The sequence below is a fragment of the Saccostrea cucullata genome, unplaced genomic scaffold (assembly GCF_032062105.1).
Source record: "Saccostrea cucullata isolate Sc308-1 unplaced genomic scaffold, CSIRO_AGI_Scuc_v1 ctg201, whole genome shotgun sequence".
Taxonomy (NCBI): Eukaryota; Metazoa; Mollusca; class Bivalvia; order Ostreida; family Ostreidae; genus Saccostrea; species Saccostrea cuccullata.
Window position 1 is genome coordinate 237,768 of NW_026927812.1, and position 24,502 is coordinate 262,269.

Consider the following 24,502-nt stretch of genomic DNA (forward strand, 5'->3'; position numbering starts at 1 on the left):
CCTGTCGTAATCATTGCTATCAATTATACATGTATCTTTTCTATAGATTAGTTTTAACTATAAACTGATATTTTTGAAACTAGGTAGTTAAATTTGTTAAAGCCATATCAATACATGATTAATCATGTGCACAAGCATAGAAGTTATTGCTCCTCTCTCCCTGGATTACATGATATTTTATTTACAAGTAAAGTCAGGTGCAAGTGTAACATAATGCAAATTATAGAGGTCTGTCAGTAGCATTTGGCAAATTTAGATGGGGGACATGATGGTGCACCCACCCTTAAAAACAGTCACGTGCAAAATGACTAAAAAGAAACTGCTGCATGATTTGATTATTGATACATGTACTAAAATTTGTTTGTACAAGTAGTATGATTAGCTATGAAAGCATACTCATATATTTAACTCTTAAATTCACTGAAATTCAGGAACTTTAAGGTGGCCTAAGCCCAGAGTACCCACTGCTGAAAAAAAATATTTAAGTGCCTAACCTTAATTTCCAGACCCAATTCCTGATTAAAAGCAAAACTGCATGTCACTTTGAGCTATCTTATCTCCTTTCCTATTACAGTGGTGGCCATAGTGAATAGTCTATACAAAACTACATTTGGCAATTATTCTGACTTTGAGATCTATACCAAGTCAGCTTTTAGAATCCCTGGAGGAGGGGGGGGGGGGTTAGTCAGAACAATAACAATATTAAATCCTGATTTTGTTATGAACTAAAAAAATAACTTTCCAACCAACTCACTTCAAAAGAACAATTCAGATCACAGCAAACAACATAATTTATTTCATTGAAAGGGATCGAATGTTAGTTTTTGACACATGTTGGCCTTGTCTTCTTTGTCTTTGTACTTATTTAACACTGCTACTTGTAAGAATGTGTTTATAAATGCACAACCCAAATTAAAATTGATAAAATGGCCTGTAATTTTTTAGTTGATGAGTCAGCAAGGAGTGCAGTGTAGTAGCAGCATAGCAGATAACCAGGTGTTGTCCTTAATTGACCAGGTAACTTATTCCAGGTAGTGTAGTGTCCTTAACTGCTTTTTGCACTCAGACTGATATGGGGCAAGTCTGGCTGATATGATCAACATGTGATATGGATTTTAGTATCTAATATTATCTGATTTTTTATACCCCTTGCTAACAAAGTTTGGGGAGCATATCGTTTGACAAACTGTCTGCACAATCTTGTCCGTATTATAACTTTATTATGAAGAACCTTTGGAAGCTCATACTTGGTACAGAGATCGTTTTTAACTTGTGTGACCTTGACCCAATGTCATTCTTGTATGTCTAAGTCTCAGTTACAAAAAGTATAAATATTTTGTCTGTGTTATAATTGTGTAATGGAAAGCTCTTAAAAGCTCATACTTTGTACAAAGATTCTTAGGGTTTTTTTAACAACCTTGAATCATGGTCATTCTGGCAAGTTCAGTGTCATCACTAAAAAGTATAAATTCTTCTGTGGTTTACAACTTCTTGATGGAGAAACATTGAAAGTACATAAATTGTTCAAACATTGTTTGTGACCAAAGATTTATCTTGACCCAAGGTTATTTTTTAGAGAAATGTTTAATTCCTGTCCTTGACAAATGTTGTAATAGAGAACGTAAGAAGCTCTTACTTATCTCAAATTCTGCGTTTTGATGTGAGGGTATGTTTTGATTATAACTGAAATTCATTCCAGGAAGTTAAGGTCACTGACAAAATGTTTTATGTGATTCTATGATTCTCAAATGGAGGCTAATGGGAAGTTGAAACTTCACACAAAGATTGCATGTGATTGAAGGATATATCGTAATCTTCCTCAAGGTCATTTTGGCAAGTTCAAGGTCATAAGCATAAGGAAAGACGAATTTAGTGCCCCATCTGTAACTTTTTAATGGATAAACATTTGTAGGTTTATACTTCACACAACTATTACTTGAGACTTAACACCAATTTTACTTATGCCTTGACCTTGTCTCATTGTCTTTCTGGCAAGGTCAAGGTCACTGTCAGAAAAAGTATAAATTCATTAAAAGTTGAAACTCAAAACGAAAATTACCTGTGAGCTAAGAGTATGTCATAATCATTGTTGCAAGTTCAAGTTCATGGGCAGAAAAAGTCAAGAATTCTGTCAGGTCTTTTATGTTTTAAAAAAAAACATTTGATGTTCATGTTTCACTTCAATATTACTTATGTGTCATTTTTTTGAGCTAGCTCTCTATTCTTCTAGTTGGAGTTAAGATTTTGAAGAATTCATGAGGGTCTGTAAAAATTAGGAAGATGTAATCATATTGGTTAGATCTGTTCATGAAGTTTACAATATTAAATAACACAAACCCAATAAAACTTCGTAAGAATAAATTAGATTCAACAATTATGGTATAACGATAGTTCAGTTCAGTTCAGTTCTTTATTCCGTGGGACGTACATCCCATAAGCATCATAAGTACAACATTGTATTTATCAATTACATACATAGTTCAATAACATGTTATAAACTTACCAACTAGTAATACATACATTTTATTATATAGCTAATTGATTTAAACATTCCATTCGTAATTTATTAGCATGATATATATATTTCCCTAACTGTCGATTCACATCTTTGGTATTTGTACTACAGAATAATTGTATTAACTTGAAGACACTTGGTCTTCGGGAGTAGTAATGTTTGATGAACTTGTTTCTTAAATCGTGAAAAACTGGACAAATGAATAAAAAATTAAATTCGTCTTCAGTATCATTTAAATTACACAGAACACATTTCCTATCACTCCTTATTAAGTTAGATAGAAAATTCTCCTCTGTGGCTTTAGTATAGATTATTATTTTGAACTTGTTTATAGGTACAAAGGACTACTGTATAAATTTTGCATTACCAAGTGTTTGTAAATGGCAACTGCAAGCAATTACAATGGCATGTTTCTATTTTGACTTTCTTTCTTTAACTAGATTTTGGGATTGACAAAGAGATTGCAGCATCTTTACCTTGGGGTCAGCAGCACAGAATACTCTCTGATTCAACAGACAAGTCTCAAAGCCTGTACACTGCAGATCTTAACAAAGATGAAGGCTGACCCCACCAGGTGTAGTAAAGCAAAGGAAACCTATCTGGAGCAGCTGCAGGCTCTCAAAAAGTACGTACCAGGGTGTGTCAAAATCAATATGGCCAACTAGCTCTCAAAAAGTACGTATCAGGGTATGTCAAAACCAATATGGCCAACAAGCACTCAAAAAGTATGTACCAGGGTGTGTCAAAATCAATATGGCCAACAAGCACTCAAAAAGTACGTATCAGGGTGTGTCAAAATCAATATGGCCGACAAGCTCTCAAAAAGTATGTACCAGGGTGTGTCAAAATCAAAATGGCCGACAAGCTCTCAAAAAGTACGTACCAGGGTATGTCAAAACCAATATGGCCAACAAGCACTCAGAAAGTATGTATCAGGGTGTGTCAAAATCAATATGGCCTTCAAGCTCTCAAAAAGTAAGTACCAGGGTATGTCAAAACCAATATGGCGAACAAGCACTCAAAAAGTATGTACCAGGGTGTGTCAAAATCAATATGGCCTACAAGCTCTAAAAAAGTAAGTACCAGGATATGTTAAAATCAATATGGCCAACAAGCTCTCAAAAAGTACGTATCAGGGTATGTCAAAACCAATATGGCCAACAAGCACTCAAAAAGTATGTATCAGGGTGTGTCAAAATCAACATGGCCTTCAAGCTCTCAAAAAGTAAGTACCAGGGTATGTCAAAACCAATATGGCCAACAAGCACTCAAAAAGTATGTACCATGGTGTGTCAAAATCAATATGGCCTACAAGCTCTAAAAAAGTAAGTACCAGGATATGTTAAAATCAATATGGCCTACATGCTCTCAAAATGTGAGTTTTCAACAACCAATAAGAACTACAAGCTCTCTCAAAAAATGAGTTTGCACGAGTGAGTATATGAAAATCCAAAAGTGCATGGTTACATATGCTTTCGAAAAGTGAGTATTCAAAAACTTCAAATGTATCAGCTTCAAGTATGCGAAAAATGACGTACTGATTGTCAATAAGTCTTAACTGAATTAATCTTTCTCATTCATTTCTGTACTAAAAATGGCTTCTATGTGTACCCACTCACAAATCTCAGTACATTCAGTACAATAAGTTAGTGTGCCAGACAAAGGCTAGTTTAAGGATTTCCATCCGTAATGGGACCAAATTCCCTACACTTAAATATCCGTCAAGTAAATAATACTCTGATATTTTATTAAAGCATCCTATAGTAGAAAAGGATTGACCGCGAGAAAGTTTTAAAAATGTCATTAATTAAGCAGTAGTTAATTAACAAAGATTGCATTGAAGTCTATGGGGAAAAGCGTTTTTTCGAAAATGAAAATTCAAATAATTTGAATACCAATAAATCCTGCGGTGGAAAGATGCATTGAAACATAAAACACAGAATGACAATTTAAAACAATTTTTTTACCAGCTAAATTTTTTTTAATTGATTTTTTTTTTTTAATTGATTTAAAAAAAGGGGAGATAACTCTTACCAAAATTCAAGGTCATAAATTAGGACACATTCCACTATACATACAAATAGTAATATATGGGAAGTATGTCTAAATCAATTGAGTATTTAATGTCTACATATCTGTTATGTTTTTAATTTTGAATTTGTTCCTATTAGGGATTGAATACCTTAAGAGTACGTTGTACTTTTAATTACACAACAACAGGTGATTACAGGATATGTGTGTAATTTGATCTCAAGCTTGTGACGGTTAAAGCTGGTCACTTATTGTATTAAAATTAAAAGTACAGGAGTATTTCTGTAACAAAATGTAATTCTTTGATTACATCCAGAGTATAAGCTTTATTTCACTTGCATTCACAAGCCAATAGAATGCTCTAATCCTAATGACAAAATTAAGGGGTATAAAAATATAAGGGTGGGTAACTCCTCAGATAGAGCATCCACTTTTGTTTAAAAAAAAATACAAATGAATTGAATGATTTAAAATTATACATTCTATCCATGCCTATTCACATAAAACTGTGTACATTAATACCAATTAATCCTGAAATTCAGTATATTTTCTGAGATATGGTGGAATTAATAATTATTCTATACCCCATTTTTGTCAGTCAGTGAATTAAATTGATCTATTAAAGGCCTGTTGTAGCAGTAAATTCTCTGTGTAGTTTTCATTATACTTAAGGAATGAAGCTTATTTCAACTTATGTTATCCAGTATAGCATAACTTGGGGCAGTTTACGCTTTATAAACCGCAAAGCGGTTTATAAATAAGCGTAAACTGGCCCAAGTTTTGTTATATCGGATAACATAAGTTGAAATAAGCTTCATTTCTTATAATTTAATTTCAATGTAGACACTGAGACACTATTTTCTCTAGAAAAAGGCTTCAGAGTGAGCATTATTTTAAAAGTAACGTCAAGAGGAGTGATACGTTTTTGACGTAACTCATTGTGACGTAGGCAAGTTATGTTATACAAAATGGATAAAACCGTTAAACCAATCAAATGACACGTTACAACTGAAATTAAATTATTTAAGAGTGAAAAATGAAAGTTAAGAAAGTTAATCAATATACATGTAAATTGTAATCAAAAATTTTTTCCAGATTTTTGGATTCCAATGAGCTATCACCAGATCCCTGCTTTGTGTATCTGTTCTCTGTACTTAATGACTTGGAGAATGGGAAGATATCAGACATTCTTAAACATCTACAACACGCTGTGAAGAACATAGCACCTTGTGGAATAGCCCTACAGAACACCTGTATCAGGAAGGTGATGGCCATTATGCATGAACCGACAGGCTCCTCGGATAACCCAGTCCGGTTCACGGCCGGTTTAACCGTCACCATTCCGGTTCACGCTACGATAGAAAATGTCCAAAACCCTGGAAGTATCAGATTAAAGGTTAGTTTGTCAAAAGTTTCTTGTTTTTAATCATTTTCAATCTGATGTAGATCTGTTGCTATTGTTTAATGAAGTTCTATTTGTACTTACTGTAATTCTAGATTTCAAAATTTGTTGTAAAATACTTTTGTATTGAAAAAGTAATACAGTAATATGTAAAAGTTAAAAAGTGATATGTTGGATATAAAGTCTGAAGGATTAGTTTACCACCCCCAGGGGCAGTATTTTTGATATAATTTATTCTATAAAAGTATAAATATTTTCAATAACAGATTCACTATCCTGACCAGAAGAGTTATCTCATCATTCCACAGAAGAATCATTTCACGAAGCTGAGTCCGCTCCATCATAAGTTAGTCTCTCAGGTCATCATATCTCACTCTCTGTGGTCAGGTAAGGATGTCAGAGTTATCTCTCTTTGGGCTAACATTCGGTTTATCACGAACTAATGACATTGTCATTGTCTGTAGAAAAAATATATTTCAAAAACTAAAGAAAAAAAAAACACAGAGGTACATCACTGAGGAATATCTTTTTCAAATTACAAATTTTGCAACTATAAAAAATCTTTTTTGTAGCAAAAAATTGTTAACAATATGACGAAATATGCCCTTTTCATGAAGATTCATTTGTAAGAGTATATAAATTATTGTTAAAATTTGTGTTTTCAGATCAGTCCAATGTGGAAATCAGTATTGTCATGGAAACTAAAGATGGGGAGTCTGTGAGTTGTCAAGAACTCTGTCCACCTGTCCGAGTACCAGTAGCTCCCAAAGCAGCCAAACACTGACAGTTTGTTTGAATATTGTAAATAAAATATATACATTAATTGTAAAATACAATTTCTATTTTTATTTTTTTTTTTAATTTTGCTAGTAAGGCTACCAACAGAATAGAGGAATTATGAAAACTTGCATTTGTTTTACAACGCTACAAATGTAACAATTACAAGTATCAAAAATTGCAAAAATCGTCAATGAAAGGGTGAAAATAAGATAGCCTAGGGGCAAAATAACCCTGTGTACAATATTCTCACAGACACATTAATGAATTATGAAAGATATGTCTCCATTTTTCTTTTTATTCAATTCAGGAGGTAACCAAAAATTCAGAGATATTTCAGAAATAAAATGTGTGAGATAGGAAATGTGAACCTTTTAAGAGATGGATGCAAATATTCTGAGCAATATTCAAAGTTCAAGGTCCTAACTCATCCATGTGTTTGCTGAGAGCATGTGTTTCTGTAATATAAAGTTGTGGACTGATAATAGTTTTGCATAAAGTAATCTTGACCATGAACTTGTTACAGAGTCACTAGATTATAAGATACCATATATTGTTAAAAGTCTCCATTTTCCCTTTAAGGTTAAGGAAATAATAAATGTTCTATTTTTGTTGTAGAAAAAAATTGCTACAACAATTCCCTTACGAACATACAGAGACATTTTTAATTGCTCCTCCATGAATATGGCCAGGGCATATAGTGTTTGTTATGTCCTCCATCTTCCTGTCCTCTGTCCTTCCATCACACTATGCATTTAGCTAAGTTTCAAATGAGCTATTCAAGATATTTTTAGCAAACTTCATATATACTTATTGATGAGAGCGATGCAAGTGCATCAATTTTACCTTTACCATTTCATTGACTTTGACCTCTCTTTCTAAAATTTTGTGATTATCTCAATTTCAAAGAAATCAAAATTATTTTAATCAAACCTAATTTGCTTATATACATATTGGTTAGAGGTATTTGACTTTTACCTTTCCTTTGACGTCAACTTTAAATTTATTTTTAGCTCAATTCCCCAAAAAACTATCAGGCGCGTAGCCAGGCGTAAGTTTGTACGCACAAACGTCCACATCATTTTTCAAAAAAAAAAAAATTAAAAAAGAAAAAATAATAAGAAAAAGAAAGAAAGAGAGAAAGAAAAGCGAGACAGGCGTAATATTGTAAAACGTTCTCATCATTTTTGCAAAATATTATAAAGTATTTTTTTTAAAAACACTTAGAAACAATTTAGAATAAACGAAAAAAAAATGAAAATCAACAAAATCAGTTTTAAGGGGAAAATATGAGAGTATAAACCTCACTGAAATCAAAAGATTTTCCCGGATTTTAGTTTACTATCGAATATTGCTGATTTTTTTGCCAAGTGTTATTTCATTCTTGAAGAGTTTCTCTGTTGTAGATTTCACACAATAAAACCACAGTCGGCTCTCTTAAAATAAACGATAATTTTATTTAACACCAAAAACTCCAATTTCTATTACTGGAAACTAACTTCCAACCATATTAAATGCTTAACTTCTGTAACGATATCCCTCCCCCTTCCCCCCAAAAAACCTAATATCGGATTCGTGCGAGACTTCAAGAATCATAATTCAGCCTCGTATATGAACATCAAAAATCGAAAAATTGGTAAAACTCAGTTTAACCCTAAAAAAATAATTAATAAGTCCTAATTCCTCTCAAGTATTGACATCCGTAACACTGCCTTAAAACCATCAGTATATACATGTATTTTACAAGTTTTTAGCTCACCTGAGCTGAACGCTCAAGTGAGCTTTTCTGATCACATTTTGTCCATCGTCCGTCCATCTGTATGTCTGTCTGTCCGTCTGTAAACTTTTCACATTTTCGACTTCTTCTCAAGAACCACTGAGCCAATTTTGACGAAACTTGGTACAAAGCATCCTTGGGTGAAGGGAAATTTAAATTGTGAAAATGAAGGGCCAAGTCCCCTCACAAGGGGAGATAATCAAGAAAAGACAAAAATAGGGTGGGGTCATTAAAAAATCTTCTTCTCAAGAACCACTGGGCCAGAAAAGCTGAAACTTATATGGAAGCAGCCTGGGGTAGTGTAGATTCTATATTGTTAAAATCATGACCCCCCGGGGATAGGGCGGTGCCACAATGGGGAATCAAAGTTTTACAAAGAAATATATAGGAAAAATCTTTAAAAATCTTCTTCTCAAGAACCACTGGGCCAGAAAAGCTGAAACTTATGTGGAAGCATCCTTAGGTAGTGCAGATTCTAAATTGTTAAAATCATGACCCCCAGGGGTAGGGCGGGGCCACAATGGGGAATCAAAGTTTTACATAGAAATATATAGGAAAAATCTTTAAGAATCTTCTTCTCAAGAACCACTGGGCCAGGAAAGCTGAAACTTATGTAGAAGCATCCTTAGGTAGTGCAGATTCTAAATTGTTAAAATCATGACCCCCGGGGATAGGGCAGGGCCCCAATGGGGAATCAAAGTTTTACATAGAAATATATAGGAAAAATCTTTAAACATTTTCTTCTTAAGAACCACTGGGCCAGAAAAGCTGAAACTTATATGGAAGCATCCTTAGGTAGTGTAGATGCTAAATTGTAAAAATCATGACCCCGGGGGTTGGGCGGGGCCACAATGGGGAATCAAAGTTTTACAAAGAAATATATAGGAAAAATCTTTAAAAATCTTCTTCTCAAGAACCACTGGGCCAGAAAAGCTGAAACTTATGTGGAAGCATCCTTAGGTATGCAGATTCAAAATTGTTAAAATCATGACCCCCGGGGGTAGGGCGGGGCCACAATGGGGAATCAAAGTTTTACATAGAAATATATAGGAAAAATCTTTAAGAATCTTCTTCTCAAGAACCACTGGGCCAGAAAAGCTGAAACTTATGTGGAAGCATCTTTAGGTAGTGCAGATTCTAAATTGTTAAAATCATGACCCCCGGGGGTAGGGCGGGGCCACAATGGGGAATCAAAGTTTTACAAAGAAATATATAGGAAAAAATCTTTAAAAATCTTCTTCTCAAGAACCACTGGGCCAGAAAAGCTGAAACTTATGTGGAAGCATCCCTGGGTAGTGCAGATTCTAAATTATTCAAATCATGACCCCCGGGGGTAGGGTGGGGACACAATGGGGAATCAAAGTTTTACATAAAGATATATGGGAAAAATCTTTGAAAATCTTCTACTCAAGAACCAATGAGCCAGAAAAACTGAAAATTACGTGGAAGCATCCCGGGGAAGTGAAGATTCTAAATTGTTCAAATCATGATCCCCGGGGGTGCGGCGGGGCCACAATGGGGAATCAAAGTTTTACATAGAAATATATAGGAAAAATCTTCTCCTCAAGAACCATTGGGCCAGAAAAGCAGAAAATTATGTGGAAGCATCCTGGGATAGTGTAGATTTTAAATTGTTCTAATCATGACCCCCGGGGATAGGACGGGGCCACAATGGGGAATCAATTTTTACAATGTTGAATCAAAGCATCCTATGGTAGTGTAGATTTCAAATTGTTTAAATAATGATCAGTTGGGTAGGGGTGGGGTCACAGTATGTATTACAAGGGGGAAATCTGGTAAAGAACAGAATGTTCAAAGCTTCTCAGATGAGCGATGTGGCCCATAGGCCTCTTGTTTTAATTGTTGCAAAAAGTTAAATAAAGATAACAGATTTGTGAATATTTATGAACATTCATTTTAAAATGTATACAATGTACGTAGGTAATGTGCAAGAAAATGAGTTGAAAAGAATTTTTCTGTCTTTGTTATTTTCAATCTTTAGAGGTGTATTTTCAATATTAATGTAAGTCTGACTATCTGTCAATTACGCGGTCTGTCTAAACCACTCTGACCAACTGCCGTATGTTAACCATAAGTATTTTGTCGAGCTTCAAAAGTCTAAAATTGTTTTAGTTGGTTCCGTCAAACAAAGCTATTGGAAATATCTTTTCTCTTTATTGACTAACTGTCTGCATTTTGTACAAGGAAAGAACAGACCCCAAATGTGGCTGCGTAACAAACTGAAAAAGTCTAAGAAAAATGCTATCAGAAGGGTCAAATATGCACATCGAAATTGTCAGAAATTTGTCAGCTTCCGGGGGCTTCGCTCCCTGGAACCCCTCCAGGGCTTTGCCCTGGACCTATTGGGGGCCTTAAGGTGGCCCCAAACCCCCGCCTAATCAGGCGTCCACATCAGAGGTACCCTGGCTACGCCCCTGGACTATTCAAGAAGTATTTAACAAACCCCAACTACCTATACATATTGATAAGAGTTATTCAACAGGACTTATGCCAATTTATGGCAGCTGTTGGTGAAGGTTAACGTTTTTCAAATGCAAATTAAACTTCCAAGGTCAATGCTGTAACCCAACGAAAGGACGAAGCATATCCCTGTGAAATATGAGACCCCAAGCTCTAGCCATTCAAAATTTATGACCTAGGTTAAAGTTATTTTAAATGTGGGTTAAATTCCAAGGTCTAAGTATCAAGTAAAGGTACATGTACCAGGGGTAGCTCTTCTCATAAGGAATGCACTTGTGAATTATTAAAGCCATAGCACCAACTATTGAAAAGTAATGACTTTCATAATTTTTTTTCAGAAGTAGGGGTAACTCCAAGGACAAAATTGTAGGTGTCCAAAGGAAGGTCTTGTCACAATAAATATACATGTAAGAGTGAAAGTGCTAGAACCAACTGTTAAAAAGTTATGGCCAGGGTTAACAGTGGGTACATTCTTGCAAAATTGGGTTAAATCATAAAATCAAGAAGTCAAATATGATGGTACCTAAAGAAATGCCTTGTCACAAGGAATAAATATGTGAAATTTGAGAGTCAAAGCTCCTACCAATCAAAAGTAATGGTTTTGAAGACAAACAGACAGACAGAGGGGTCAAAAACTATATACCCCCGAAGGAGATGGGTGAACATGACGAGAGATAAGCCCATAGTAGTCTGGTCCCGATTTTTAAAAAGAAGGCTAGAAATAACTTCTAACGGCAAATAATTATTATTTGGTCCAGCATAGTTTTTTAACCTATTTCGAGTATGCTGAACCCGAAAAAATATGTTGGCCTTCATGAAAATGGCGTTAAAGAGGTCAAAATGGCGACTCAAAATGGCGGACATCCAATTTTTCTAATTTTCTCTTCATTTCGTTCAAAATGGAGAAGTAATGACTGAATATTTAACTGAGTGTAATAAAACTATAAAAAGAATAATAGAATGCTAACATTATTAGTTTAACTCAGAAAATTTAGTCGTTTCTACACTTAATTCGAATTATCTCTGATTTATTTGTCTATTGTTCTATATTCTGCGTTGTTCAGGATTTTACATTTGCAAATATCCATACACTGCAGATTTGTATTTTTTTTTCTCTGCATCTTACTATTCTACAATACTTGATATCGCGATTACTTAACTTAGCGGAACTCTTTCGCGAAGGAGGTAGGAATCGTCTTTTGGGTGGGGGCAATGTGCTATTCAATACAATACAAGATTGATCATTATAGCATTTATAAAGACAGATAAGTAAAAAATCCTGGTAGAATACCTCGCTAAACAATCGCTGAACCAGCCTAATATATTTTTGAGAGAAGCCAATTCTAAATTGTCACATTTTAACGATATTTTTAATTAAGCGGACTCTTCTTGTTAAATTTTCATTGAAAATCGTCACATTTTTAAGCAGATAAAATATTCTAAACTTTCCTTATTTGACGATCTCCTATTTGAAGTTCAATATCTGGCAAAACATCGTGATTTCGGCATTAAATTGTTCGAATCAATCGATTGTCACTACTGTAAACAATGTCATTTGCCCCCAGAAATGTAGACTTTTCTCGACTCCCCCGCAAAAGAGTGGTAGTAAGTTAGATAACTGCGAGGTACTCGTTGGTAGTCGCGATATTACGTATTGAATGATGGTGCAGCTGTAAGTTAAAAGTCAAAATGGCGATTCAAAATGGCGGATATTCATTTTTTTCAAATTATTTCTTAATGTCGTTAACATAGGAGAAAGGATTTGTGAATATCTTACTGAGCGTAGTACAACTACGTAAAATGACAATATAATACTAATATGATCAGTTTAGTTCGGAAAAATTAGTCGTATAAATTTGAAATGTGTTATTAATTCGCTCAAATTGGCAATTCAAATGACGTCATACTGTATACAGGGAAATTTTCGCCCCCGTTTTATTTTCGCCCCTTTCGCCCTCTTCCTGATTGGGCGAATTTAAAACGGTGCGAATTAAAATTACACAGCATAATTTCTTAAACAAAACTATAAATGGGCGAATTTAAAATGGGGCATAATTGTTCGCAAGTGCAAAAGGGCGAAAATAACACGGGGCGAAAATAACCCTGTATACAGCATTCACTCGACTTTTGTAAACTAACCAAACTGCTTAATTCTGATTCGTTTTGCAGAAAATAGATTACAGTTTTGGAGGACATTTTTGTTAATGACTTAGGATTTTTATAACACGGATTTTTGTTTAATATATTTCTATTATTAAGATAAATTTTTGACGATAATTCCGAAGACATTTTCACTTATTACCTGTCTAACCATGCTTCTTTATATAAAAAGTTAATAATATCATACAGTGATTGCGGCATGTTTTGAGGACAATATGAAAATTAAGCTACCCCATGAGCAGTATTCCCCGAGCATAAAGGCGAGTGAACATTGTAGTTTGAGGGTTGCTAAATCATATCAGTTGTTAGAAATTCTTGATCTATTTTTAGTCCAGTGTCGAAAAAAAAAATAAATGTTTATGTTCATGTGGAAGGTCTAGTGCAACATAACTTAGTATGATTTTTAAAATGATGGACCACGACCAATTAGAGGGCTAGTAATTGTTACATCATATAAATCTGAACATATAATTTCCAAGTATAAGCATTTATGAAGAATTATCAGTATAATATACGTAAACCATAAATTTTCTTGATTGTCCAGCTCTGATTCTGTGTCCCTACATTTTCATTTTGTTATTCTCAGTCAAAAATTCAACTGCATTCTCAAATATATCATGTTGTGAACGGTTAATATTGTATTGAACAGTGTACATGTATAATAAATTTTTTTAAAAATTTGAAATTTACAAAATCTGAAAGTAGAAAATGTTTGAGTTCAATTGATCCGCCTCGATTCTTGATACAACCTTACACTATCCTAACAAAGAAGTGTGGATCAAGTTGCCTTGTAAAGTTCTTGGAGTGTTCAAGAAAATTTTGTTGTCAAGAGAAGTGTTGATTAGATCGAAGTCAAGAATGGCTTAGGCCTATTGGTACGGAAGCTTGTAGGTGATAGGAAACACGAGGAATCTGCAGGTGCTCTTAAATTGCATAATTATACAACTTTTCTCACCAAAATATGCACAGAATGTGATTCCAGATGATAAAGTTTGAGAATTTTCTTGCTAATACAATAACCTTTCTACCCTAAAAGACAACAAATCTATACGCAGTCACAAAATAAAGAGTTACATGTCTTGAATATCAGAGATTTGATTTATACCCCCCGCTTGAAAAGCGGGAGGGGAAAAATTTATGTCCGTGTTTGTTAATATTTGGGGTACCCATTTCTTATCTGCAACTCCTATCATACCACTGAATGAAATTTGATAAAACTTTCACAGAATTTTTTATTACATATTGCCATTGTGCACCTCCTATTTTCCTTTTTGAGCCGACACATATTTTGGGTTTCCCATAGCAAAGCATGAACACTGTCATTATATTTATATGGGAGATGGGAGTATCATTTAGTGAGCTAATTGCTTACAGTACCTCTAGTTCATTTTGCATAAGGTTTTGGAAAACAAAATATACTGTTAAAATTTGAGCATAAATGTTTGTTCCTTGAGTGTTGATTGATTGTATATTGTTTAACGCCGAGTCGGAAATTTTTCAGCCTATTTCAGCGGACTATCAGTTTAAACTAGAGGTACTGTGAGCAATGAGCTCACTAAATGATACCCCCACGTCCCATATGGTTATAATAGCAAAGTCCGTGTTTTGCTGTGGCCGGGAAACCCAAAAAATGTGTGGAATCAAAAAGTAAAATAGGAGGTGCACAATGGCAATATGTTATAAAGATTCTGTGAAAGTTTCATTAAATTTCACTCAGTGGTATAAGAGGAGTTGCGGATAAGAGATGGGTACCCCAAAGCGTAACAGACAGACGGATGGATCGAAGGACGGACGTACAGACGGATATACATACAGTATACCCTCCCGCTTTTCAAGCGGGTAGTATAATAATCGGTTTTTGAAGGATTTTGGTTTCTCTGGCGGCCCCCAGTGAGCTTACTCTTTTTCGAATTCCAGAGAAATGATCTTTTACGTGCCAAGGGGGTGTCATCCTTGACACGGGGCACCATTTTACTTGAGTGTTGAAAATACCAAAATTCCGAAGACAGACTGAAACATATAGAAAACTAGAGGTACTGTGAGCGATGAGCTCACTAAATCATACCCCCGCCTCCCATATGGTTTTAACTGGTGAAAAAGTCCATGTATTCCTGTGGCCGGGAAACCCAAAATATGTGTCGGATCAAAAAGTAAAATAGGAGGTGCACAATGGCAATATGTAATAAAGATTCTGTGAAAGTTTCATCAAATTTCATTCAGCGGTATGAGAGGAGTTGCGGATAAGAGATGGGTACCCCAAAGCGTAACAGACGGACGGACGGACAGACGTACAGGCGGACGGACGGACGGAAATACCGATTACTATATACCCTCCCGCTTTTCAAGCGGGGGGTATAATAAAGCTGGAATAGAAGATGTTAGGGGATAAATTTAAGTTCTTATAAGTGCTAATTTCAAACGCTAGTACAAAGTTTCCGATGAAATAGGACAAGAATTTCTTCAGTTATATTTGATGGTGTGTTGAGGGATGTTGTTCAAAGTAGAAGTGCGAGTTAATAATGACAGCGATTCAGGAATGAATTTAGGTGGATCGGGGCTCAAAGGCTTTGGAACACGGTCAAATACGAGGGGGAAAATTTGGAAACTCTTAAGTCGAGTTTGTTTTAACTATTTCCAGAAAAAAAAATCTAGTATTTTTTGTTTGTTCATATTTAATGCAGTTTGGGTATTTTACAAAATTCGAGTGAATATGACGTCATTTTGAATCGCCATTTTGAACTAATTAACACATTTCAAATTTAAACAACTATATAAATTTTCCGAATTAAAGTGATAATATTAGTGTTCTTTTTACATAGTTGTACTACGCTCGGTAAGATATTCACAAACCCTTTCTCCTATGAAAACGACATTAAGAAATAATTTGAAAAAATGAATATCCGCCATTTTGAATCGCCATTTTGACTTTAACTTACAGCTGCACCATCATTCATTTGTAGAAATAGTAGAAAATTGTAGAAAATGCAGAGGAAAAAATACAAATCTGCAGTGTATGGATACTGAACAAAGCAGAATATAGAACAATAGACAAATAAATCAGAGAAAATTCGAATTAAGTGTAGAAACGACTAAATTTTCTGAGTAAAACTAATAATGTTAGCATTCTATTATCCTTTTTATAGTTTTATTACACTCAGTTAAATATTCAGTCATTACTTCTCCATTTTGAACGACATGAAAATTGGATGTCCGCCATTTTGAATTGCCATTTTGACCTCTTTAACGCCATTTTCATGAAGGCCAGCATATTTTTTCGGATTCCGCATACTCTAAATAGGTTTAAAAAAAGCTATGCTGGACCAAATAATAATTATTTGCCGATAGAAGTAATTTTTTCTATAAATCGGACCAGACTATAGCGCGACAAACATGAAGGTGAAAAATTAAATCTCAATTTTATCAAAATTTTCTTAATATTTCATCTAACATTAAAGTATATACTTTATGTAAAACTTCTACAACTTGCACAAATCTCATGAACATTGAAGTTATTTGCCTATGAAATATTATACACACAGGAAAGAGGACAACACAAGTCATTTTTCCGCACTATAACACTAGTTTTCGATATGAGTGGGTCTTCTCTCCATTTTTTGGAAAGTTAATCCTTGAAGTTTGTATACAAACATACATATTTTGGTTTCCAAAATTATGGAGCAAAGACCCACTATACCTTAAAAATATAATTTTATGACATAACTTGCGTAACTTTTCGAGAAATACTTGAAGTCCCTTAAGTCAATAGTCATACCACAAACATGATTTAAATGCCACAACACATCAGTACATGTACTTGTGTAGCATAGTGGTTAGCGTGCTGAGCTCAAAAGAGAATGCAACTCGGGAATTTTATTGCCAGGGTTCGAACCCAATGGATACCACATTATTTTTTTTATATACATTGTAAAAGAATAAATTTTAACGAAAAATTTTCCTCAAAACTTTCTGTTGATCATGATTTCATAAAAATCAATGATGAGAACTTTACTCTAAATACTAAATCCTATTTGAATATGATTTTTAGCCGGGCTTATTGCTCAAAGAGCAATTGCCAGCTTATGTGATCCTGTTCAAGGCAGGATGTTGACCCCATAGTCGCCATTTTAAAGTTACGTGCAAAAATATAGTTCTTACTCTCAACCGCTTTTGAGATAATACAAACGCTAAATAAAGCAACAAAAATAAAACGAAGTTTTATCTATACAAAATAAACATTAGTAGTAATGACTTTGAAAACTTCATAAGTCAAAGAACATAGTTCATTAGCGTAAGGATTTTTGATAATCAGTGTTTAAAAAGTTCTCTACACATACGAGGTAAAGCAAGAGAGGGAACCAGACTGGCCTGTTTGTTTACATTCAGCTGCGGTACCAGATTAATTCTGATTCTGACAAAATCGGACCGTGGTATTAGGATTGAAAAACTCACTCTCAGTGTCTTATCATTTATATTAATAGTTTTAAAATAATTTTTTCATCAGAATGTAAACGTGATTCATGTAAGAAATCCATTCTACTCTGTAAATGAGCCCGGCTCTCTGTACTTCTGAGTACTTTGATTGTATGGGCTTTCTGCACGCTAAGTTCACCCATCTCCTTTTCTGTAATGGGTACATTCAAAATTATTTCAAAACATTTTGTGATCAATTTTATTTTATTCTCAAATAAAAGACATGGGTTTCTTGCACACAATGTTATATTTGCTAAGACAAGAAGTTGTGACCCACGCTCTCTTGCGTTTGGAGAGAGCCACACAGTTTTCTCCGCTGTTTTTGTCGAAGAGTTCTCCCCACCCCCAGTGAAGGTATTGAGGGGGTCTCGCCTGTGACACTGACAGAAACTTCCTCTCCTCAGAAAGGTCACTGATTCCAAGCCAGGCTCCGCTCAGACAATCTGAAAGTGGTGGTAGATAGGAAAGTTAGTCATGAATAAAAAACATTGATATTTGATTAGATAAGCTCATGTGGTAAATATATTCTAATCACTTGTTCATCATGTTTCAGTATGTCTTTTATTTCCCATTTCCTGAACCCTTTTGTGACATGGCGAGTTTTCCTTTGAAGTCAAGGGTACTGTAACTGCGATACAGAACGCTTTTCGTGGGCGTTTCTTATGCAAATGATCGTATCTTAAAAATATCAACGATACAGTATGGTTTATTTTTAGCGATGACAGAAAGCTGTATCTACATATAGACATGTAACACGAAAAGATGTTTTTTTCTAAAATATATTTGTTGATCAATTTGATAAGAAATTGAATAATAAGAAAATGCATTGCTGATATTCCAATTCGCTTTTTCTGCAAAAATAATGGAGATTTGACATTTTTCCCTATATACTAGTAATATGATTAATTTTGATCTTTAACTTTAAAGAAATACTGTGGATAAATTTACATAACTTTGTGGATTCAGAGATACTTTCATGAGTATTTTGGATTACTTAACTGCTAAACTTATAAACCTGAGGATCGGACTACCTTAAGTGTATGTTGTACAACAGTTTAGTAAGTTGTAAAGAGTTAAGGAGTGACAAACTTACATGGCATTGACAAAAAACTCTACCGAAATTAGTTATCTAAAATTTATTACAGTAAAAGAAAATGAAATTTATTTATGGTAGATATAAAACAAATCTATGGCACGCCAAATTCACACAAGTGAGCTAAACATAGTTTCACAGTCGATAAACTAGGTTTATCGGTTGTAAACTATAGTTTACGGACTGTAAACTATAGTTAACAACGTTAATCTATATTTTACATCTATAAACCATAGTTAACGCTGTAATCTATGTTTCAGAACTGAAAACTAGAACGTTATATAGTTAACAAATTGTTAACAATAGTTCACGGTTTGTAAACTATAGTTTACAGTCGATAAACCTAGTTTATCATCTGTAAAACTATGTTTAGCTCATTTTTGTGAATTTGGCGTGCCATACAAATCATTGAAGCAAATTGAAATACATACCTCTGATTCGACATTGCAAATCAACCCATTTCTCTTCAAGTGAACTTTGGAGTTCCAGTACATTAGCCCCTAAATTGGCGCAGATAGTCTACAAGGAACACGTGAGTGACAATTGTATAGTAATTTTATTAAGTAAGGAAGCAAAACAGTATGACAAGTAAGAGAGGGAAAACGGTATTATAACAAGTATAGAGAGCAATTTCTATTCAGAGTGTTATGGTAAAACATCTTGGGAGCATACAGTTTAACAGGTAAAGGGAAAGTGTAATACTGGTAAGAAGTTGGAGCAAATTGTGTATTAAAATCTATAGAGAGAGAAAAGTGTAATAAGTTTAGGGAGGAAATAGTGTAATAAGTATTGCATAATCAGTAAAGGGGGGTAGTGTAATAATCAGTAGAGGTAAAGCAATACAACTATGACAGATTCCGTTAACAATTTGCTAGCTCCTACCTAGAGCCTAATAGTTCATGCACTATTTGATGTACATATAGTTGTACAGTTTGTACATTAAAACACAATTTCTCTCAAAATATATTTTACAATTCCCACTTACTTTTCTCATAAAGTTTGCCCCCTTTACTTGATTTCTGTTTGTCTTAAAACTAGTTTTTCTGTTTCCTTTAGTTGTTTCTTGTTACATGTGCACTATATGCTCAATCCCTATGCTTCTTACACTTTTTGCCTCCAGTCTCTATTGCTTACTGTTTTTGACATAGTGATTTCTCCCTCAACGTGTGGTAGCTCAGGCGATAGAGCTCTTGTTCTGTGACCAGAAGGTCTTGTGTTTGAATCACAGCCGCGACTGAACTTAGTCAATAAAATATATCTTTGACAAGCACTGTACAATCAGTCTAGAAGAGTATGTGGGAATCGTAATATTTTGAGAGAAAATGTTTTTTAGTGTACAACTATAGGTACACCGAATGGTGCATAAAGTATTGGGAGCTAGCAGATTGTTAACGGAATCTGTCATACCGTATATACTCGCCTATAAGTCGGTTTTTAGGGAGTTAATCTCTGGTCTTAAACTCGTTGTCCGACTTATAGGCGAGATATTAAAAGTATGATTTTATATGAGGTCTGTCCATCTGGTACACAAGCTAATTAAATGCAACCGACTTATAGGCGGACCGACTTATAGGCGAGTATATACGGTAGTTGTATTGCTTCCTATTTGGATGTTTTATTGACCAGAGATGATTGTAAAGCTGTAGAGTCGCATAGTAAGGAGCTGATCCTTACGTCACGGGTTCGGATCCACTGTTTTGTACGTGGAGACAGGTCCTTCGGATGAGATTGCAAAAACAGAGACCCCGTGTCGCAGTAGGTGCTGCCACGAAAAAGACTCCTCACTGCTTAATGATGCTTAGCGCCGAGTTATAGATATTTTAGCCCTCTGTTTACAAGTGGTGGCGTCTCCACATGAGTGAAAAATTCTCGAGAACGACGTTAAACAACAAATAAAGAAAATAAATAAGCTATCGGGAAAAATATTCATATATCTCTTCGAAACATAATTTCAATCATATTACCATTGTCTGTAAATTTAAAACCTGAGGGTTGTTGAGGATTTGTTACGAAACAATGCACTACATGCCCTAATTTTTCTCTATCAGGAATTATATATTTACATACACTCTAACAATTTTAGTGCTTCCGGTCTTAAGGTAGGATTCTTCTCACATTTCTAATATTTAAAAATTAATGAAATTTTCACAGAATCAAGAAGACAATATCAGTAAGTGATAGTATCAGTGAAATTAAATTTGACCGCTTTATATTAGAGGCAAGGTCAGGTCAAGGTCATTATCTTTTTCCTTGACATTAAGAATAAAAGAATACTGTTGCCAATCATGTGATACCTACTTCTAATTCAAAAGTTTAAAGATTGTTCTTTTTGCATAAAAACATTTTACTATATCAGGTCTATAGCATGATAATACCAAATTTACATAAATAATATATCTTAACTGGATATTGGCCAATCCGAATTTTCTCTGTTTTTGTTAATTTTTTAGGATATATTAGTTTTTTTTCATATGCTTCCTATATCTAACTTTTTCTTATTTTCACATATGATAAAGTAGTAATAAAAATATACAAAATGATACAAAAACAAAAAGTTTTGATCGTTTACTAAGAGAGAAAAAATACTTTTTATGGATTTTTGGCTCAAATCTGCACTTTGATAGGAAGCGTTTAAAAGCTAACAAAATTTTAGTTTGTTTGAAAATTCATATATATTTGATATATTTTGAAAGTTTAGTCCCTCATTATTAATTTAACTTACATTTGAAAATTTCTCCAAGTCTTTGATTGTGTGAAAATAATAACTAAATTCATTGTTCTATTATAATTTTGAGAGGCAGAAAAGAAAATATTTTCATACGCCAGCATTCCGCCAAAAATATAGTCCCTGGTAGTTTTCAAACGCAGTTTACCATTTCTATTTAAAGTTGTACAATTGTGATGAGGAAAGAAAAATATGGTCTTTTAAATTTCTTACACCTCAATATATAAGACATATAAGCAAATATACTTTGAATGTTTTATCTAGTCAGAAAACAGAGAAGAATCCTACCTTAATAGACCACAAAGTTCGCTGACTGTAAGTTCGTGACTGAAATTCTTTTAAGAAAATGACGGTTAAATTTTCATTTTAATTAATCTTTTTACAAAAAAAATTCCTTTTTAATTTCTTTGAAGAAATTAATGATAATTTTTTTTTCATTTTGATTTACTCTTTCAAAATTTTACTTCACTCATATTCAAGTGCAACCTTAGGCCCATTATATGGTTGAACAAAAAAACTTTATTCGGTAATAACCAATATTTGCCCCCCCCCCCCCCCCCAAATCAAACTTTGATGGAGATATATTTAATTAAGTTCTTAAACAGGGGAGTATATGCTGACTTCAAAGCACTGAATATTTTCATAAGTAATGACGCCATATGTACGTAATGACGTCACAAACATGACGTTAATTTCAGTTTTTTTATTAATTTTACAGAAAAATGTACATATTGCGTCGATATTAGGAGTAAAAGTCACCGAGCGCATGTGTGTTCAGGATCAATATTTTGAAATAATGTGTAAAATGATAATATCAATGAAATATGTCAATATTGTTCCTGAACAAACTTGCGCTCTATAAATTTTAAAGCTAAAATTGTTGAAATTTTGTCCATTTCGTCCTCTTTCTGAAAAAGGATATAAAATCGGACTAGTTTGTGACGTCATAAAAACAAAAATTGTGAATACTCTGCTTTGAGACTATAATATTTTCTGTTAATTTATATTCCTCATACAATTTATTGAATTCAGCACATTTCAGGAAGTTTTCAAAATTTGACTTTTGTGGGGGCAAATATATGCAATATACCGCATATAGTTCTTTGTGGATTAATTCAGTTCACTTTAAAGAAGCATTTGTTAATTAACAAATTTAAAATTAAAAATTTATAGGATAAAAAGTATTTGAATAATTCATATTTGAATTATGCTTGTTATACATGACAAGGTGCAATGAATCTCCTTTTTAATTGTTTTAACCATTAGTTGCATCATGCATTTGGAAGGCATTCTAATAGATTGACGTTTTTCTTTCTAAATTTAGCAATTATTAATTAACATGCAATGGGTCTTGTAAATTAAGGGGAAGTAAACCTTAATGAAGTATATGTAGTTTAGAGGTTAATAAAAAAAAATGTGATCAGTGGATGGGTTCCAAAGCAATGAAATATCCAAACAAGTTTTGTATAATATACAGAAAATATTCTCAAATAATCATAGTAACTTTATAATTTCGTTGTCAGTATGTTTTTCTTCATAAAGATGGATACTAATGTAACTTTTTTTTTAATTTTGGGTGTAAGATAAAAAAAAAAACTTGGAATGGTCCAACAAATATAAGCTACAAATATGTTTGCAAAACCAGGAACTTTATTATAACCAGCTACCAACATATTATAAATATTAATTAAGGGAAAAGTATAATTAAAGATAAATGAAAATTCATCATACATACCACGGCATGTATAAATTCAAATTCACCAAGAAACTGGTAACAATCTTCGCCGAAGCCGGACCAGCCATCCTGACAGACATATGCTAGCAATATACAAAGATGGCACCTTTTATAGAACGAAATAATAAGAGCATCTAAATTGTTTTGAATAGAAGAATTGACCTTAGATATGAGAAATTTGCAATTCGCCAAAGTCAAGAACATGGTTGTACTTCGATAGTGGATTTCTAGACAACACATTGAGAAATAATGAAATGTGAATATGACGAACAATGATTGCTCTCAAAGTTCCATTTAAACGATACAAATAACAGCTTTGGGATCAGGTGTCATGGAAGAGTAAGCACCCCTTCACAACTGGTTAAAAAATTAAACCATCACTTTGTTAATACATCAAATTATTTGGATCCATATTTTACATTCTGTAAATCTTCCTTTTATGTAATATTAACCAATTAAAAATTTTTTTTTTTATGTATTTATATCTTTCTCAAATTTATCTCTGCACACAACCTAAATTTTTCAAATACCACAATGGCACCGCGCAGTGTAGTTTTGTAATTTTCCCGCAATATGTCAAAAATAAATAAATTATTGCTGTGGTTTTTCCTACTACAGATCAATTTAAAATTTGCATGATTTGAAATCTATCCGTTTCAATTTTTAGATTAGAAATTGTCAATATATAGTTTTTGCCAAAATGATTTTGGAGCGAATACCTTTAAAAATGTAAAGGGCGTGACTTGCACGCTCTTCCCAAAGTCTCCCAACATTGTTTATTCTAAATGGAAAGTCCCAAACAGATAGTACAAAAAAGTTATATTTAAAGTAAAACAAAATAATGTATTTGAAAATAATAAAAATGTGTAATTACTAATATGAGACCTACCCGTATAGCCCTGTTTGTGGACGAAACTCACAAGTACAAAGAAGAACAAAATCTCAGAGACTTTTGACATTCTGGTTAATGGTCCACTGCCTGCAGTTCTTAAATAATCTTGCAATGGTACACTTTTTTTCAAAATAGATACAGAGTGTTCCATAATATCCTATAGCAATACCACGTACGACTGTCACTGCCTTAAAAATATATGTAAACAAGAATTGTATGAATTTAATTGTTTTCTTATAATTTGCCAGTTTTATAAAGTTGAAACTAATTAGGAATTTTAAGCAGTAAAATATCAAGCGCTTCTTTGGGAAATTGGAAAAACTTAATGATTTTGATTTAGCCTTAGTAGCTGATGGTTTGTTGACAAGATTCTTAGACTTTCTGTATGAAAGCTACTTCAGTTTTTTCACCCCACCCCCCACCCCACCCCAAAAGGACTGACTG

The 24,502-nt window shown here is 33.7% G+C and overlaps 2 protein-coding genes across 2 annotated transcripts in view; one reads left to right on the plus strand and one right to left on the minus strand.

Moving 5' to 3' along the window:
- Nucleotides 1-6,782, plus strand: part of LOC134275546 (integrator complex subunit 4-like) — a 74,309-nt gene extending 67,527 nt beyond the window's left edge. Inside the window, exons 16-20 of the mRNA XM_062757821.1 lie at nt 946-1,017; nt 2,956-3,140; nt 5,642-5,942; nt 6,215-6,335; nt 6,614-6,782. Of these exons, the coding sequence (XP_062613805.1) occupies nt 946-1,017; nt 2,956-3,140; nt 5,642-5,942; nt 6,215-6,335; nt 6,614-6,732 (798 nt within the window). The 3' untranslated portion in view covers nt 6,733-6,782. The remainder of the gene's footprint in view (nt 1-945; nt 1,018-2,955; nt 3,141-5,641; nt 5,943-6,214; nt 6,336-6,613) is intronic.
- An 11,016-nt stretch (nt 6,783-17,798) lies between these two features.
- Nucleotides 17,799-24,184, minus strand: LOC134275540 (snaclec 6-like). Its single transcript, XM_062757816.1, has 4 exons — nt 24,056-24,184; nt 23,167-23,249; nt 19,138-19,225; nt 17,799-18,056 (listed from the first exon to the last, which is right to left on the minus strand). The coding sequence occupies exons 1-4, from the start codon at nt 24,123-24,125 to the stop codon at nt 17,824-17,826; spliced, it is 474 nt and encodes a 157-aa protein (XP_062613800.1). The 5' UTR covers nt 24,126-24,184; the 3' UTR covers nt 17,799-17,823.
- Between the last annotated feature and the right edge of the window lie 318 nt (nt 24,185-24,502).